General features: G+C 48.4%; 1 protein-coding gene across 5 annotated transcripts; it reads right to left on the bottom strand.

Annotated features, from left to right (window-relative positions):
• Window positions 1–1402: 1402 nt before the first annotated feature.
• IFFO1 (intermediate filament family orphan 1) lies at window positions 1403–18928 on the bottom strand. Of its 5 annotated transcripts, none has more exons than XM_065416905.1 (10): window positions 18198–18928; window positions 11738–11798; window positions 11557–11652; window positions 11050–11190; window positions 10587–10595; window positions 9985–10169; window positions 8733–8853; window positions 4665–4760; window positions 4272–4402; window positions 1403–1575 (listed from the first exon to the last, which is right to left on the bottom strand). In XM_065416905.1, exons 1-10 carry the CDS (start codon window positions 18926–18928, stop codon window positions 1473–1475), a joined length of 1674 nt encoding a protein of 557 aa, XP_065272977.1. In that variant the 3' UTR covers window positions 1403–1472. The 5 variants fall into 5 exon arrangements, with proteins under 5 accessions (XP_065272977.1, XP_065272992.1, XP_065272999.1 ...); XM_065416920.1 differs by having other exon boundaries at window positions 9985–10145; XM_065416927.1 differs by having other exon boundaries at window positions 4665–4757; window positions 9985–10145.
• Between the last annotated feature and the right edge of the window lie 242 nt (window positions 18929–19170).

Below are 19170 nucleotides of genomic sequence, written 5' to 3'. Positions count from 1 at the left end.
ATTCAGCCAAAATGAGAATGTTCTGCAACAAAGTGAACTTGAGAGACCAGTCTTCCTTCCTCTGGAAGAATACTACCATCCCATCCCATGACAGATGAGAGAGAGTATTTTCCATTATCCTGTAGCCAGTTGTTAGTCCTGCTGAATGTCAAATGTCACTTTAACAACAAGGAATCAGGTGGCACCTTAAAGACTAACAGATTTATTTGGGGATAAGCTTTGCAAGGAGATAGAGAGTGAATTCTCAGTTAAGGTGTACTGGACATACAGGTTAATTCCAGGTATGTGATGAGAGCAGACATCGCCCCTGTGCATAGTGTTACAGGAACTCCCATTGCCAGCAGTGGATAAGAATGTGCTGAGAGTGTGGGGAAGGGTGACAAATGGGAGGGTAACGCAGGTTCCTGTAGGGTCCTTGAGCAAGGGTCAGAGCAGCATAAGCCCCGTCCTTGCTTAGAATGGAAGCTCAGCAGAGCAAAGACCATGTCTACTTTTTTGTTATTTTTAAAGCCAAGCCTAGCACATTGGAGGGAGCCTCTTGATAGCTACCACAATCAAAATACTAAATGCAGTCCCTGGAGGGCAGCATGACCCCAGCAATGGAGCCCTTTTCCCCACCATGTTCCCCACACATGGTCACAGACAGACCGAGGGATGGAGCATCATTAACTCCCCTCTGAGACTCCAGCAGAAGCTGCAGCAACAGACCCTTCCCTGCAGCAGTGCAGTGCCCAATCTGGGCTGCCTACAGGAAGCTTCCTCTCAGCAGTGTCCTCCAACTCCCACGCCAGCTAAATAAAACCCCACACAGCTGTAGAAAAGGGCATTATTGTCCCATTTAATGAGTCCTCATTTCCATCACAAACACATACACACGTGTCGTCACACCACAGATGCACAGCAAAGCAAAGTGCATGGAGGGGGCAGGAGCCAATGGCACTTTCCCTGTCCCCAAGGAGAGAAGAGGCTCTCGGTGCGCTGTGGTGCAGGGACCACGGGAGTGTTCAATGAGCACAGAGGGCAGAGAGAGTCCAGCACTCGGTCCAGTTGGCACCAATGTTTGCAGAGGGACACAGCTCCAGTTCTACTTCTGAGCAGCACAAGGGGTGCAGAGGGTCACAGGTCAAGTATACCAGGACAGGGGACGGAGGCAGTCCCCAGGAGACAGGTCCCAGGGGATGCTGCTATAATAAAGTTGGCTCCTCCCTGTCTGAACCCCAGTAAGATCCAAGTGGGGGAGGGGAAGACAGCGATGGGGAGAGGGAAGGGGACCCTGTGTGAGGGCCCTCAGCTCTAGCTAGCTGTTCTCATTTACAACATGTCCTTTCTGGGTAAATTCTCCACCCCTGCCCCAAATGAGGAGGGATTTGATAGAGTTCTGATGGTGGCTCCCTGTCCCTGTCAGTCTCTCCCAGCCACAGTTCAGACACCCCTGCTCTCTGCCTTGCCAGGAGTGGGCAGGGCCTCTCAAATTATCTGATAGAGGCATCCGTTGGGAGGTCGTGATTGGACTCCTCGGTATCCTCATTCAGGGCCGGTTCACTGTTAGAGAGTGGTGTGAAAGCAGGAGACTTTCTGAAAGAGAACAAAAGGGCAGGGGTCACGTGGGCACAAGACTGGGAGAGGGGGGACGGGAGAGAAGCAGAGCTATTATAACTAGGGCTGTCGATTAATCACAGTTAACTCACGCGATTAACTCAAAAAAATTAATCTCAATTCATTGCAGTTTTAATCGCACTGTTAAACAATAGAATAACAATTAAAATATATTATATTTTGGATTTTTTTCTATATTTTCATATATATTGTATTCTTGTTGTAATTGAAATCAAAGTGTATAATTTTATTACAAATATTTGCACTGTAAAAATGATTAAAGAAATAGTATTTTTCAATTCACCTCATACAAATACTATAGTGCAATCTCTTTGTCGTGAAAAATGCAACTTACAAATGTAGATTTTATTTTGTTACATAACTGCACTCAAACACAAAACAATGTAAATCTTCAGAGCCTACAAGTCCACTCAGTCCTACTTCTTGTTCAGCAAATTGCTAAGACAAACAAATTTGTTTACATTTACGGGAGATAATGCTGCCCGCTTCTTATTTACAGTGTCACCAGAAAGTGAGAACAGGCATTTGCATGGGACTTTTGTAGCTCGCATTGCAAGGTATTTACATGCCAGATATGTTAAACATTCGTATGCCCCTTCATGCTTCGGCCATCATTCCAGAGACATGCTTCCATGCTGATGACGCTCGTTAAAAAAATAATGCCTTAATTAAATTTGTGACTGAACTCCTTGAGGGAGAATTGTATGTCCCCTGCTCTGTTTTACCCACATTCTGCCATATATTTCATGTTATAGCAGTCTCGGATGATGACCCAGCACATGTTGTTCATTTTAAGAACACTTTCACTGCAGAATTCACAAAACCCAAAGAAGGTACCAATGTGAGATTTCTAGATAGCTACAGCAATCAATCCAAGGTTTAAGAATCTGAAGTGCCTTCCAAAATCTGAGAGGGACGAGATGTGGAGCATGCTTTCAGCAGTCTTAAAAGAGCAACACACTGATGCGGAAAGTACAGAACCCGAACCACCAAAAAAGAAAATCAACCTTCTGCTGGTGGCATCTGTCAGATAACGAAAATGAACATGAGTCGGTCCGCACTGCTTTGGATTGTTATCGAGCAGAACCCGACAGCAGCATGGACGCATGTCCCCTGGAATGGTGGTTGAAGCATGAAGGAACATATGAATCTTTAGTGCATCTGCATCTGGCACGTAAATACCTTGCGACGCCGGCTACAACAGTATCGTGAGAATGCCTGTTCTCACTTTCAGGTGACATTGTAAACAAGAAGCGGGCAGCATTATCTTGTTCAGCACTGGCTGAATAAGAAGTAGGATTGAGTGGAGTTGTAGGCTCTAAAGTTTTACATTATTTTATTTTTGAGTGCAGTTATGTAAAAAAAAAAAAATCTACATTTGTAAGTTTAACTTTCATGGTAAAGAGATTGCACTACAGTACTTGTATTAGGTGAATTGAAAAATACTATTTCTTTTGGTTTTTTACAGTGCAAATACTTGTAATCAAAAATAAAGTGAGCACTGTAAACTTTGTATTGTGTGTTGTAGTTGAAATCAATATATTTGAAAATGTAGAAAACATCCAAAAATATTTAAATAAATGGTATTCTATTATTGTTTAACAGCACGATTAATTGAGATTAATTTTTTTAATCGCTTGACAGCCCTAATTATAACTGATACCTAGGGGGTGCTGTAAAACCGGATGGATTCCTCAGGTACTGGAAGGGGTGCAGTTAACACTGGGAAGTAAACACGTGACATTATATGGGTCCTGTAGAGTACCACTGAGAGGGCAAGGGGGTTATATAGAGCCTAAATAAACGCTGGTGCCAATGATGGGGAGCTTTGCTCAGAACAATATCCTGGCAGTATCCTGTGGCAGGGGATATGGAGGAAGGAAGTGACACTGTGAGCTCATTCCAGCAGGGCCCAGCCCAGAGCTGCACTGACTTCATACTCCCACAGGCCAGCAGAATGTCCCAGCAGATCAGTGATGCTCTGTTCCAGGTTCTTTTTAGACAGTGACATCATCTGTCAAAGCTGACATCTGAGCACGATTCATCTTCCATAGGCACCTGGCACCAAATTCAACTCCTGTGAGGAGTCTGCAAGGTGGTTACAGCTGATCATTCAGAGTCCAATCCAGTTATGACAGCCAGCCTGGCCCCTCACCCATCAATGCACTAGCTCCCATTCCCCTGCGAGAACTGGGAACAGAACCCAGGAGCCTCAATTCCCAGTCCCCCTAGTAGTGCCCATTCTTCTCCCAGCGCTGGGAGTAGAACCTTGTCTGTGTGGGAGATGAAATACAGACAAGTACAAGGTGCATTTCTTTGACTTTGCCTTCTCGAACAGAAGATATAGAGTAACATGTAAATTCAAAACAAACAATGCCCCCCAAACCAAAGCACTGCACTGTGCACACTTCGCTCCCAGGGGAGAGGATGAGTGAACAAACAACACGTGACAAACACGTCATCATGATGCTTAATCTGGAAGGCATTCAGATACTACAGCGAGAAGTGCAGTACACAAACCTATAAAGCACAGAACTGAATTGAACCCAAGAGTCCTAACTCTGTCCCCTGACTCTGAGCCACTAGATCCAATGCCCCTCCCAGAGCTGGGATTGGAACCCAGGAATCCTGGCCCTCCCTATCCTGGAGCTCACCTGTCTCCAGACTGGGTGATGAGCCGGCGGCAGGTCTCCATCTGCACATCCAGCCCACGCTTCATGCTGCACATTTCCATGTATTCATGCAGGTGCCGATTCATGTCATTCTTTGCTGTTGCAAGCTCCAGCTGCACAATGGGGAGCAATGAGGAGCTGAACCTGCTGGCGTGGCACTATCTGTGCCACATGGGGACACTGCATATTGTCCCAGTCAGCCCGCCAGAGGACACTGCCTACCTTCTCCTCCCACCAGGGGACACTGCCCAGCTACACCAACCAGTCATAGGGAGACATCCACAATTACCAATTTTCTTGTCCCTTCTGGGGTCTATCCCTATACCTCCCACCTCCTTGTCCGCCCTCATCTTCCCCACTATGTCCTTCTCCCACCTCTATTTGGTCGATGGTTTCCTGATATTCCTTCTCGCGGCTCTTGAAGAGCGACTCCGTGTCCTTAATCACCTTCTCCAGACAGTCATCCTGCTGCTGAGGGAGAAGAGGGTGCCATGACGTTTGGAAACAGGGCAGTTGCCAGACAACAGAAAGCACAGAGTGAGAGATCAGAGAAAAACCCGGCAGCACCAGAGAGAGAGAGAGAGGGGAAAGGGTAGGGAACAGAGACAGACAGTGACACAGGATTAGAGATGGGTGTGTTCCCAGTTCACACAAATCCCATTTAACAGGCCACAACTACAGCCTGACCCCATGTTTGCATTCACTCCATATTTGCTGGTACAACTACACCTATACACACTTGATCAGCCAGGGCTCTCCCATCTAGCAGCAGGGATGGGACAGACAGCCTGGGACCATTGGCAGTGTGAAGTTTTGTCCCACAAAAGCACAGCGTTGCTCTGAGACATTGGGGATTGTGGCAGAGAGACAGACCCCCATCCCCAACCGCGCCCCCCGAGACCCTACAACTGTTAACCCACCAGGATCAAGGGGAGCAGCTGGAGTGTTGGCTATGCAGGGGCCTTGGCCAATTGGACTTTCAGGCCTCATCTTAGGCGGTGTAAAATGAGTTTCCTTCTCACTCAAGGGCTGATAGTCTCATAGGCGGGTTTAAGGGACAGAATGAGGGGAGCCTAGAGCAGCTAGAGATGGCACCTTACCAGCTGGGTAGGATTTTTCTATGCTTGCTGGCTTTGGCAAGAACCTCAGACAAGAGGCCTTAGGTCAGTCTGAAAAGGAGATCTGGGCACATTTTACAGGGGCAGGGCAGTGTAGCTAACTGGTGGGGGGGAAGGCCATGTAGGGCCTAGACAGGGGTGTTTGAATATTCTGCATTTGAATGAGAGCTTCGGGGTAACAAACACTCAAGAAGGGATGGAATGGATAAGACAGAGTCTGTCTGGGCAAAAATCACATTGGGGAAGAAAGCTACTAGAGCCTCCCCTGAGATACTGCTTGGGGTGTGCTATAGACCACCGGGATCTGATTTAGGTATGGATAGAGACCTTTTTAATGTTTTTAATGAAGTAAATACTAATGGGAATTGTGTGATCATGGGAGACTTTAACTTCCCAGATATAGACTGGAGGACAAGTGCTAGTAATAATAATAGGGCTCAGATTTTCCTATATGTGATAGCTGATGGATTCCTTCACCAAGTAGTTGCTGAACCAACAAGAGAGTATGCCATTTTAGATTCGATTTTGGTGAGTAGTGAGGACCTCATAGAAGAAATGGTTGTAGGGGACAACCTTGGTTCGAGCGATCATGAGCTAATTTAGTTTAAACTAATGGAAGAATAAACAAAAATAGATCTGTGACTAGGGTTTTTGATTTCAAAGGGGCTAACTTAAAAAAATTAAGGAAATTAGTTAGGGAAGTGGATTGGACTGAAGAACTTGTGGATCTAAAGGTGGAGGAGGCCTGGAATTACTTCAAGTCAAAGTTGTAGAAACTATCAGAAGCCTGCATCCCAAGAAAGGGGAAAAAATTCATAGGCAGGAGTTGTAGACCAAGCTGGATGAGCAAGCATCTCAGAGAGGTGATTAAGAAAAAGCAGAAAGCCTACAAGGAATGGAAGATGGGAGTGATCAGCAAGGAAAGCTACCTTATTGAGGTCAGAACATGTAGGGATAAAGTGAGAAAGGCCAAAAGCCATGTAGAGTTGGACCTTGCAAAGGGAATTAAAACCAATAGTAAAAGGTTCTATAGCCATATAAATAAGAAGAAAACAAAGAAAGAAGTGGGACTGCTGAACACTGAGGATGGAGTGGAGGTTAAGGATAATCTAGGCATGGCCCAATATCTAAACAAATACTTTGCCTCAGTCTTTAATGAGGCGCTTAGGGATAATGGTAGGATGATGAATGGGAATGAGGATATGGAGGTAGATATTACCACATCCGAGGTAGAAGCCAAACTCGAACAGCTTAATGGGACTAAATCGGGGGGCCCAGATAATCTTCATCCAAGAATATTAAAGGAACTGGCACATGAAATTGCAAGCCCATTAGCAAGAATTTTTAATGAATCTGTAAACTCAGGGGTTGTACCATATGCCTGGAGAATTGCTAACACAGTTCCTATCTTTAAGAAAGGGGGAAAAAAGTGATCCGGGCAACTACAGGCCTGTTAGTTTGACGTCTATAGTATGCAAGGACTTGGAAAAAATGTTGAAGGAGAAAGTAGTTAAGGCCATTGAGGTCAATGGTAATTGGGACAAAATACAACATGGTTTTACAAAAGGTAGATCGTGCCAAACCAACCTGATCTCCTTCTTTGAGAAGGTAACAGATTTTTTAGACAAAGGAAACACAGTGGATCTAATTTACCTCCATTTCAGTAAGGCATTTGATACGATTCCACATGGGGAATTATTAGCTAAACTGGAAAAGATGGGGATCAATATGAAAATTGAAAGGTGGATAAGGAACTGGTCAAAGGGGAGGCTATAACGGGTCGTACTGAAAGGTGAACTGTCAGGCTGGAGGGAGGTTACTAGTGGAGATCCTCAGGGATCAGTTTTGGGACCAATCTTATTTAATCTTTTTATTACTGATCTTGGCACAAAAAGTGGGAATGTGCTAATAAAGTTTTCGGATGACACAAAGCTGGGAGGTATTGCCAATACAGAGAAGGACCGGGATATCATACAGGAAGATCTGGATGACCTTGTAAACTGGAATAATAGTAACAGGATGAAATTTAATAGTGAAAAGTACAAGGTCATGCATTTAGGGATTAATAACAAGAATTATTGTTATAAGCTGGGGACACATCAGTTGGAAGTAACAGAGGAGGAGAAGGACCTTGGAGTATTGGTTGATCACAGGATGACTATGAGCCGCCAATGTGATATGGCCATGAAAAAAGCTAATGTGGTCTTGGGATGCATCAGGCGAGGTATTTCCAGTAGAGATAAGGAGGTGTTAGTACCGTTATACAAGGCACTGGTGAGACCTCATCTGGAATACTGTGTGCAGTTCTGTTCTCCCATGTTTAAGAAGGATGAATTCAAACTGGAACAGGTACAGAGAAGGGCTACTAGGATGATCCGAGGAATGGAAAACCTGTCTTATGAAAGGAGACTCAAAGAGCTTGGTTTGTTTAGCCTAACCAAAAGAAGGCGGAGGGGAGATATGATTGCTCTCTATAAATATATCAGAGGAATAAATACCAGGGAGGGAGAAGAATTATTTAAGTTCAGTACCAATGTGGACACAAGAACAAATGGATATAAACTGGCCATCAGGAAGTTTAGACTTGAAATTACATGAAGGTTTCTAACCATCAGAGGCGTGAAGTTCTGGAACAGCCTTCCAAGGGGAGCAGTGGGGGCAAAAGACATATCTGGCTTCAAGACTAAGCTTGATAAATTTATGGAGGGGATGGTATGATGGGATAGCCTAATTTTGGCAAGGAATTGGTCTTTGACTAGTAGCGGTAAATATGCCCAATGGCCTGTGATGGAATGTTAGATGGGGTGGGATCTGAGTTACTACAGAGAATTCTTTCCTGGGTGTCTGGCTGGTGAGTCTTGCCCACATGCTCAGGGTTTAGCTGATCGCCATATTTGGGGTCGGGAAGGAATTTTCCTCCACGGCAGATTGTCAGAGGCCCTGGGGGTTTTTCGCCTTCCTCTGCAGCGTGGAGCACGGGTCACTTGCTGGAGGATTCTCTGCACCTTGAAGTCTTTAAACCAATATTTGAGGACTTCAATGGCTCAGACATAGGTTTGATACAGGAGTGGGTGGGTGAGATTCTACAGCGTGTGTTGTGCAGGAGGTCAGACTAGATGATCATAATGGTCCCTTCTGACCTTAAAGTCTATGATTCTATGAATCCATTAGAAATGTGCGAGTATTTGTGTACGAATTAGCATAAAGAGGAATGAGGGATCCACACTGTACCAGAGAGAGAGAGAGACACACACACACACACACAGAGACAGAGACAGAGGGCAGCTGGAGATGGGGTATGACTGGGGCATAAAGCTGGTGTTACCTCCCCCTGCACCTCTGCAGCTGCAATAGCATATCCGGAGAAATCCTCCCAGAGCAGCAGCGTTTCCTCTGTCTCCTCCCATGTGAGACTGTCACAGTCATCCTCAAAATCATACTCCCTCCTGGGGACAAGGAAACCACATGTCAGCAAACAGAGGGGAACTCTCCCAGTAGGAAGAGCTACAAAGTGTGAGGCTTCAATACTAACTGTGGGGGAATTCCCAATCCTGGCTTTTTCCTGCAGGAAGGTGCTGTAGTGCAGTGGTTTTCAAACTGTGGGTCATGACCCAGTACTGGGTTGCAGAATAGAAGGCACTGGGTCGCGGCAGCTCTGGTCAGCATCGCTGACCGAGCCATTAAAAGTCCCACCTGCAGTGCTGCCCAGCTAAGGCAGGCTAGTTCCTACCTGTTCTGACACCGAGCTGTGTCCCAGAAGCAGCCATCAGCAGGTCTGGCTCCTAGGTGGGGGGACCACAGGGCTCTGCGCGCTGCCCCCACCCCGAGCACCGGGTGCTCCACACTCCCAATGGCTGGTTCCCAGCCAATGAGAGATGGAATGGGGCAGGCGGTGCCTGCGGGTGAGAGCTGTGTGGAGCTGCTTGCGCACCTCCGCCTAGGAGCCGGACCTGCTGCTGGCCACTTCTGGGGCACAGCGTGGTCCGCAGTGCCAGGACAGGCGGGAAGCCTGCCTCTGCACCCTGGCTGCACCACTGACCAGGAAAACCACTGGAGGTAAGCACGCGCCCCAACTCCACGCCCCAATCCCCTGCCCCAGCCCTGAGCCCCCCCTCAAACCCAGAGCCCCCTCCTGCACTCCAAACCCCTCATCACCAGCCCCATCCCAGAGCCTGCACCCCCAGTCCAGAGCCCTGACCCCCTCCCACACCCTTAACCCTTCATTCCCAGCCCTACCCCACAGCCCTCATCCCCGCACTCCAACCCTCTGCCCCAGCCCTGAGCTCCTCCCACACCCCAAACTGCTCATCCCAGTTCCGTTGGGTCATAGGCATCAACAATTTTTTTCAACTGGGTCGCCAGAAATAAAGTTTGAAAACCACTGCTGTAATGAACATGGAAGAGCCATTGGCTGTGGGGGAGCTTTCAGCTACACCAGTCCCAGCCTCTCCCAGCACGGGGAAGAGCTGTAGGGAACAGGGCAGGAGAGCTGGCTATGACAGAACTCACAATGACTCTAATCCCAGCCTGTCTCAGCAGCAGGTGTGGGGCAGAAGTAAGGGCTGGGCTACACTCACAGCTGGTTCAGCATCCTCTGCATCTCCTCATTGATGCTCATGGCTGTGGTCTCTTCATCTTCCTCCTCTTCAGGCTTCTTGGAGGCATCGTTCTCAGACAGTGAAGCGTCCTCGTCACTGATCAGCTTCCGCTCCCGCTTCCGCCCCGCCGTGGCTGGGACCTTAATGGGAGACAAGTGCAGAGACTACAGAAACAAGGCCGGGTCCAAGGTCGGGTTGTTGAGAGGAGATGGAGGGAAAAGGAATGGCACAGGGGTAGGAAGATAGGGAAAGTAAGAAAGAAAGAAGGAAGAAGAGAGAGCGAGAGAGAGGGGCTTATTATGATCAGGTTAAAGATGGTGCAATGGCTAAAATGTGATTTTAGAATATTTTAAAATGAAAAACTATGCAACTAAAGATGGAATCTGTGAACCTGATGAGAAGAATGTGGTTTAATTGAAGAACTCAACCCTCCCCGCCCCCAGATCCAGAGACAGAGGGAAAGAGAAAGGCAGAGAGAGGAAGAAGAGACAGTCTAAGTGAAATATGTCAATATTTACAGTCAAACCTTAGTTTACAGAAAGTGTCTAAATTGTACATATTCTTAACTGAATGAAACTAACCAGCTGCTTCTGTAGGGGGAAGGGAGAGAGAGTGAGACAGGGACAGAGAGAGAGAGAGAGGGACAGGGACAGGGACAGAGAGAAAGGCAGAGAGAGAGAGAAGAGGGGGTGGAGAGAGAAGGGGTTAGAGACAGACACTTTGCACCATGTCTCCCTCTTCTGCAGCTGCTCTCAGGAGTCCCAGCGCCCAGTATCTCTGAATAATGAGTTGGGTGGGTACTCCTAATGCCTCGAGTAACGTCAGGAGCTCTCAGCCTCCTACCCTTGCCTCTCTGCCTGCTGCTCCCCACCCCAACGCATGTAACCCAATATGGAGAGCAGGTAAACTCATGGAACAAGGCTTATGGTGACTGAGTCCCTCCTCTGCAAGAGGCATGTAAGTGCTTTGGTCTCTCCCCTTGGCTGGAAGCTCCTTCCCCCAGTGGTAGCTGTTTCGCTTGGGACAGCAGCAGGTGCATCTCACCTGAAACATTTTGATCATGTCCTCACAGTTACGCTGCTGTGCCACGTCACACAGCTTGGCTGTGATGTCAATGCGCCGGCAGATATCCATGTCCACTTTCATGGCCTTCTCTTGGATCTTGGTATCCAGCTCTGTGAGGTTCTGACCCAGCGAGCACCAGCCCAGCAAATGGTGGCAAGGGGACAGAGGAAAAGGATAGTTAGACAAGGCACACGGAACCCTCTGGCACAGAGTCCTGACAGAGAATTCTCCTGGGCATGGTGAGCGAAATCATCATGCTGGAGGCATTATAATCAGGGCCAGGCACTGTCAAGGCATTGCTGAGGGAGCTCACGCTGGAGGCTTTCCCCATGCACTCAGGTTGGGCGCTGCTGTGTCACTCTGTAGACATTCCTTGTTTGGCATTACTATGAGGAAATAAACAGCACGTCTGCTGAACCATGGGATGGGTTCACAATGTCTTGGACAGTGGCTGAGGGTGTATGCTGGGTGGACAGGGGCACTCACATTGCTCATCAGACCCTTGAAGACAACCAACTCTGCCTTGAGCTGCTCCACCTTCAGGGCCAGTTCCTCCTGGCACGCTTCAGCCTCCTGGGCCTCCTGCTCACGGGGTAAAGGGAAACACTGGAATCAGTGCCAGGGAAATGAGGCTAGAGTGCAGGGGGAGTGGGGATGGGCCCCTCACCTCATGCAGCTCGGTCACTTGGTCCTGCAGCTGGACACGCACAGTATACTCCTCTTCCCACCTAGCGAGACAAATGTGCCAATTACACCCTGCCTGCCCCACAGCACCCTCCGCTGGGGAGGGCAGAGCTGGCAGCTGCAGGTTGCCTTCCTCACTCCTGAACTGCGCACTACGGGATCCACTCTAGTCATACAAGGAGTGTTGGGAGTACGGGAGAGAATTTGATACCCTTCCTTTCCAAACAGCTACAGCTGTTGGATGCATGTCACGCCTTCCAACCATGAGCTGGTCCCGGCCACAGACTCTACTGAGCTCACTCAGAATTCACCAACTGTCTTTCATGTCACAGTGCGAGGCCCTCAGGACACCAACCACAAGCTGTATTTAGCAGCTGAAACGCACTCCCCCAGGACCACATTAGATCAATTGGCAGATCTAGCCCATTGTCCTCTCTGCCCCTCCCCACCATGCCAGTTCAGGCAAGTGGCCTCCAGCCTGGGCTATAGTGGGTTTTGCTGTAGAGGCAGTAACAGGCGTTGGGCTGTATCAGGCACTGAGGGGCTGCAACAGTCTGTGCTGGTGTTATATTTATATATAGATATGCTGTGTTATTAAATTGGGCTGTACTGAGACAGTGGATAGTAGAGCTCTGCAAAGGGCTCCACTATACAGGGCTGTGCTGTGTTGTGATGGGCTATGCTGTGTGGTATAACCGGCTATGCTATAATCCCCTGTATTGCACTGCAATGGGCTGAGCAGCATTGCACTGTGATGGGCTGTGCTGAACTGGCCTATTTTATGCTAGGTTGTATTGGTTATTCAGGGATTATGTTACACCAGGTTTGCAGCTAGGCTGCAAAGGGCTGTTCTGCCCTGGTTATGTTGGGTTTCAACTGGTTGTACTATACTTAGGCTGTATTGTGTTGCAAAAGACTGCTATATTAAGCTGTATTGCTCTGCGGCACGCTGGATATGCTGCAATTATTGCAAGATGACTGGCAGTTTTATGCTGGTTGTGTTGTGCTGCAATGGGTTACAATACTCTAAGCTATATTTCATCACCAGGTGTTGTGCCATTCTGTGCTATATTAGGGTGTGTGGTACTGTTTTGTGTTGTGTTGTATTGCAATGTGTTGATCCATGTTTTGTTATGTTGTGCTGGGTTGTATTTCACTTTGCTAATTAACTGTATCCTCTCCCATGTGTAGTTCATATTGGTTGGTGGTGCACTGTATTGGCCCCTGCTCTATTGTGTTGAAAAGCGCAGCACGAGGTTGTTGCTATTCCATTTCCTTTGGGTGAGTGGAATTTTCTCATTGGGCTGGGCACTCATGAGTTGCCAACTCTTGCAATTTTATCATGATTCTTGCAATATTTGGTGTTTTTCTTAAAGCCCCAGCCCCTGGAGTTGTATAATAACATGAGAATCTCAGATTTCATTTTTAACATAGCACATTTCTAGTGCTCGTGGCTGGGCAGAAAAGTTTGAAAACGTGAATCCTAAAAGCTCAGAAACCAGAAGGCAAATAGAAAGAATCCCACATTTATTATCTCGTGATTTTTAAGCCAGTCTCCTGATTTCTGGTGCCTGACTCATGACTTTGGAACACCTGGGGTTGGCAATATTGCTCACTGTGTTAGAAAATGTTCCACCCTACAGCTCCACGTTGGCCTTTTTTAGATACCCCAGACCACTGCCCTGAACAAGCAGGCAGCCCATCCTCCATCCGCAGGATAAGAGTCCATGGGGTTCCTCTTACTTTGATAGGGGAGAACAGGAAAGAGGGAAGAAAAAGAGATACATAACAGAGGGAAGGACAAAGAAAGAGACAGGATGTATCTTACATGGGAAATGATCAAACAAGGTTTCCATCTCTGAGGAGAAAATGTGTTTCCCTGACACAAAATACTTCAGTATCTCTTCCTCTCCCTCCTTCTCTCTCCAGATCTGGCTTGCAGTGCTTTCTGCCTCTCTTTCCATCACTCAACCTGTCTCTCTAGCCCTGTCTACACTAGGAAAGTGACCCATTACTCAAACAGCTTTAAAGTAGTGATTCCCCATAACCATTACGGTGTAGAACAGACAGGGATTTCAACACTGGGTCAGAAAATGACAGTGATACTTGGTGGAAGCAACATTTGTGTGCCCTCTCCATCCTTCACCCCCTGCTTACTCTTTCCCTGTCTCTCTCTCTGTTTCTCTCCTCCTCTCAGCCACTCTATCATTCCCATCTGCAATGCACCATTCCTAATAATAACCTCCCTGAACACTTCCCCCACACAGTCCAGACCAGCCAAGAGGCTCCAGCCGGCATCCTGGATGTCCTGCGGACTGTGAGCAAAGCTTCTTCCTGTTACCCCTTCTCACCACCCCAAGTCCCCTGGGGAGCCACAGATCCTTCCTTTGTATGCAATGTAACACACACATCACTCCAGCATCGCAATATTCCAGTAACCTGCCCGAGGACCAGATAATGTGAGGGGAGGAAGACAGAAAACCTGAGAGATCCTCTGCCCCATATAGACCAGGCCACTCACCAGGCAACACTAGGCCAGCATTTCCAACCCATTCCCTCCCATGCCAAGGACAACACCCAGCCCCTCCCCATCCAGCCTCATGACACCATGAGGAAAACAACATGAAAAAAATCGAATCTGTCTTTAAAAATCAATATCAGCCAATCTGGGACCATGAACACTAAAATGCCTTAATTATCATCACGTGGTCATTGTGGTGCCAGTAGTGGACAGAGTTAAGGTTGTTTGGGTGCTTTAAACTGTATATTTCCAACCTTAACATGTTTGGGTGACACTTTTAAGTTTAACCTTAACTGTGGATTTCCTGAGTTTATAATACAAGGCTTGGGGATAATCACGTCATCTCTGCGATGTAGTTTATTCTGAATTACTGATATGGCGTCTCCATCTTAACCACATCTTATCATTTGTGTCTGGGAATACATATATATATACATGGAAGAAAGGGAGAAAGCAGACATGACTGGGCTCCCAGCTGCATGATCCTTGGCAGTCCGCACACATGTTTTTTCCCCGCTAAGATCACTGACTCATCATTTAATTTTATCCACCCCAAATGTGGTTCCCACCCAGTCTCTTGTCGCTGCTTCTCCTCCCTTCATATTCCCAATCCCCTGCAAGCTGTGTTCTGCTCCAAAGTCCTGTACATTTTAAGAGAAACTTTCCTCATCACACTGTTGGGGGCTCAGCAGTCTTTGGGGCTCCTTTGGCCAAGGTGCAGATACTCAGCACTGCCCTATGCCCTTCCAGAATGCAAGAATTTCATTCCCAAAACTCAAACTATTCAAAAACCAGGAAATACTAAGTTAATGCAACTCTTCCTACAAAACACAACCGTAGCTGTGTCCCTATTAGGATGACAATGGGAACAAGGAATTTCCTGGGTCTGAAGCATTGAAGTTTAGGAAATTCAACTCTTATTGCAGGAGGACATGAGGAGCCCAGGGCCTTGTTGAGCTCCTGCAACCTTAATTCCATGGCATTACATTTTTGCATATGAACTTCCCCTGTTTTTGAGAAAGTGAGGGGCCATGACTGAAGGGAAATTTTGCAGCAGGGAATGGGGAAGGTTTCTTGGGCACACCTTGTCATCCCTCAGGCATTAGCTCCCACCTCCTCCTAGTCTCCAGCAGGGTTAGAAGCCCAGTGAGAGGAAGGAAGTGGGTAGTGGAGATACCTTGAGAAAGTCAGCTATCAGCTAAAGACTGCATGGGGGGGCGGGATCCCCAGAATCCAGGCCTCAGACTGGGGCCCACGTAGCAGGAAGGGTCTCTGCACTCCCCTTGCCCCCAGGAATGGGAGATGGGGAATCCCAGAAGCTCTTCTGCTGATGTGGGAGAAGTGTGTGGGAAAGGGGAGCCCCACAACCTCCTCCTCCCAGTCAGGACCATAGGAGGTTCACAGCTGCAGCTGTGCATCTCAGAAGGTTCTCGATGTGGGGAAGGAGTTGTGGGACTTCTCTTTATCCCAATGTAAAAATATGTTACACCAAGCACATCACTGGCCCCCAGGCCTGCAGCATCTCTAACCACCCACCTGTCTCCTCCCAATGTACCCGCAGAATCACCTACACAATGCCCCTCTGAGTGCTGGGGTGAATATGGGACACCTCCAAAGCCTTCCAAGTTCTTCAGCATCAAACCAGCTAAAACAAACTCTTGAACTGTGAACAAGCCAAAACAGGCTGGTCATGCTCCTGAAGAGCCCAAATAGTTTACAGTTTTGGAAACCACCAGAGATTAAAGCCCAGATCCTCAAAGGTACCGATACACCTAACTCCCATTGAAATCACTGTCCCCTAAATACCTTTGAGGATCTGGGCCTAAGTGACTTGGCTAAGGAAACTCAGGAAGTCTGTAGCAAAGTTCAGAACTGGGTCTCCTGAGTCACCATTAGTGCCTCGGGGTGGGCTAGTTCTCCAAAATACCTCAGAAGGGTGGCCAGCTCCAGATGTACAATTTAAGTGACTGCTAACCACCACATAGCCAGTCTGTGGAGGGGCTTCAAGAACAGAAACCAGTTCTCCTAGGTCTTACTCTCCATTGTCTTAACCACAAGACCTTCTTGTTTCTTCCTACAATCTGTCCTTCATTACCACACCTATTACACTGACATTCCAGCTTGTATGACTACAGCCCTGGGCAATTCAGTTTTAGCATACTAATTTCAAAAGGCAAAGGGCTGAATGGATGATACAGCAAACTCAAGTATTAGAGACCTAGGTTCTATTCCTAGCGCCAATAGTAGTGACATTGGGCAGCATCACTGTTACATGATCTGCAAAAAAGGGGCAATGGTAGCTGCCTGCCCCTAGGGAACGGGCTCTAAGCCTGCACTTCATAATAAATAATAATAATAATAATATGTATGACGCGCACAGAAAAGTAACACTAGCAGTCCATAGAAGAGAAGATTTGAACTCTTGAGCATCTGTTTCCTAGTCAAGTGCACCTTCCTCTGAGTATCAGGTATTTCATAGAACAATCTGGTCCCCCCTACCCCTTCCTGTTCCATACATAGCTCACAGCACTTCAGCTTCCCACTTCACAGAGACAAAAAGAAAGCCTGATTATTTTTGAATTATTTGGATCTTGGCATCTGACAGCTAGGGGTTAACAGGGCTATATATTTTATTTGGATCCTGCCCATAGTTTTGCCCCTTCCTTTGCTTAAAAAAATCCCCCCAAAGCATCACAAGAATTTTTTTATTTTTTTTTAATTCACATGTCATTTGGCTGTGGGGGAGGTGGGCAAAGAAATGAATGTCTCCAGGATCCCTTAGCCAAGTTACCCCAAATTTGCACCCAACGCTACCCTAGGCCCTGAACTGGGACCTGTTTGTTTTCAGGCTGATTTTATTAAACATGTGAATTTTAGAGCAGTTTAAAACTTGACATTAAACAGAAGTGTGGTTGCCACCTTAACTATAGTAAAACAAGGACGTCCCGGTGATATCAAGACTACCCAAGAACTTTGGGCACAAGCCAACCACTAGCTCTTGGGGTCAGGAGGAAACTTTCCCTGGGACAGGTTATCCCATCACTGCCCTCTGCAGGGTTTCCTGCACCTGCCTCTGAAACAGCTGGTGCTGGGATACTGGACTAGATATGCTACAGGACGAACAGGGAGAAAGGGGGTTAGGTGGCCAATAGATAGTCCTATCAGGGATTTCTCCAGAGCATTCCCACTATGGAGCAAGGTCCCTTGGTCTTTGACACTGAATTACCACGGTCTTGGAGACTCTCTCTCTCTCTCTGCCCTTACCTCCAAACTTCATCTCCTCTCTGAATCCGACTCAGCCCCACTCCCTATTTCCCTTGTAAGCCCAGTCTTCTTACTTGCTGTATCATCTCACTCAGTGTTGCTAACTCTCAATTTTTTTCTTAAACTCCCAGCTCCTAGGGTCATGTTAATTCACGAGAATCTCAACTTTCATTAAAAAAAGTTTCAGGCCCTCATGGTTGGGGTGAAAAGCTGGAGAATGTGACCTAAATGCAGCATGAATGCTCAAAAACCAGAAGACAAATGAAAAGAGCCCAGCACTTACAATTTTTAAAGTTTTTGTGATTTGTATCCTGATCTCATGATTTTTTGGGACCTGACTCATGATTTTGAGTGCTTGGAGTTTGCAATCTGCATTCACCCATGTCCCTTTGCTCCACCCCACTGCCTCTGCTCTCTCACCTGTGCTAGTAGTCACCTACTCACTACCCTCCTCCCTACCTTACACTCCCCTGCAGCCCCTCCACTTTCTCACCTTTAGCTGTATTCACCCCACTGCTCCCTACCACTCCATTCTCTGCCCCCCTCTCTTGCCTGCACTGACACGTCTCCCAGTTGCCCTGGGGCTGCCACTCACTCCCTGCCCCCATTCTCCCTTCAGTCTCCTGCCTGGCTAGACTCACCCTGTTCCCTTTCTCACCTGCGTTTGTACTCGTCGCGCTCCCTCTTCACCTTGGCCAACACATTGTAGAGGGCCCGGATCTCAGGGGTGATGGTGTCGATCTGCACGCCAACCCCATCAGGATGAACCCACGAGACCCCTGGCCCCTGAACCAGGGTGGTCTCAGGTCCTGGGCCCAGCCGACGGGCCTGCGAGAAGGACCAGATGGTGCCTGGCATGAAGCGAGATGAGGATGAAAAGGGGCTGCCAGACAAGGGAGGAGGCTGGGAAGAAGGCGTGAATGGTACCCCAAGGTGGCAGCTAGGAGAGCCCAAAACCCTAGAGGGGGCACAGAGCCCAGCTGGCCGGGGGCTGCCCAGGGCAAGCCCCAGTGGGCGAATGGGGCTGATGAAGCTGGTCTGCACAGCCTGATCCCGGCGCTGGACAGCCCGCTGACGGCTGCCCCCCTCCTCCAGCGCCTGCTGCAGCTGTTTTTCCAGCTGCCGGTTCCTGCGCTCCAGCTCGTGCACCTTGGCCAGGAAGCAGCGGAACCGCAGGTTCAGGGTCTTCAGCACGTTGATGTTGGAGCCCAGGTCATTGCGGAGGGCCATGGCAGCAGGGGGGGCCGGGAAAGGGGACACTGCTGAAGCGGGGCCCAGCTCTCCGCCGAAAAAGTCCCCCAGGGGCGCGGGTGGAAGCGGCTCCGGCTCAGCCAGGCCCTGCTGCTCTTGCTGCAGGAGGAAGAGGTTGGGGCCGAATAACGGGTTCATGGCTGCGGCTGGTCCGAGCGGGGGGCAAGGGGAGCGGAGAGAGGGGGGCCGAGGGGCCAATCAGGACCCTGGCTGCTGCAGGGCCGCTGTCAGGCAGAGGCGGGCTAGGGGGAGGGGGCTGCGCGGGGAGCAATCCCAGGCGGAGCGAGGGAGGAGAGAAGGAGGGAGCCGGCTGCTGCGGGGGGCGGGGCGGGAGACAGGGCAGCAGCTTCCGCTGCAGATGGGAGGGATCTGGGAATGCA

Source organism: Emys orbicularis, chromosome 1 (assembly GCF_028017835.1).
Source record: "Emys orbicularis isolate rEmyOrb1 chromosome 1, rEmyOrb1.hap1, whole genome shotgun sequence".
Classification (NCBI taxonomy): Eukaryota; Metazoa; Chordata; order Testudines; family Emydidae; genus Emys; species Emys orbicularis.
Note: the sequence above shows the minus strand (reverse complement) of the source record. Positions and strands in the feature narration are given on the sequence as shown.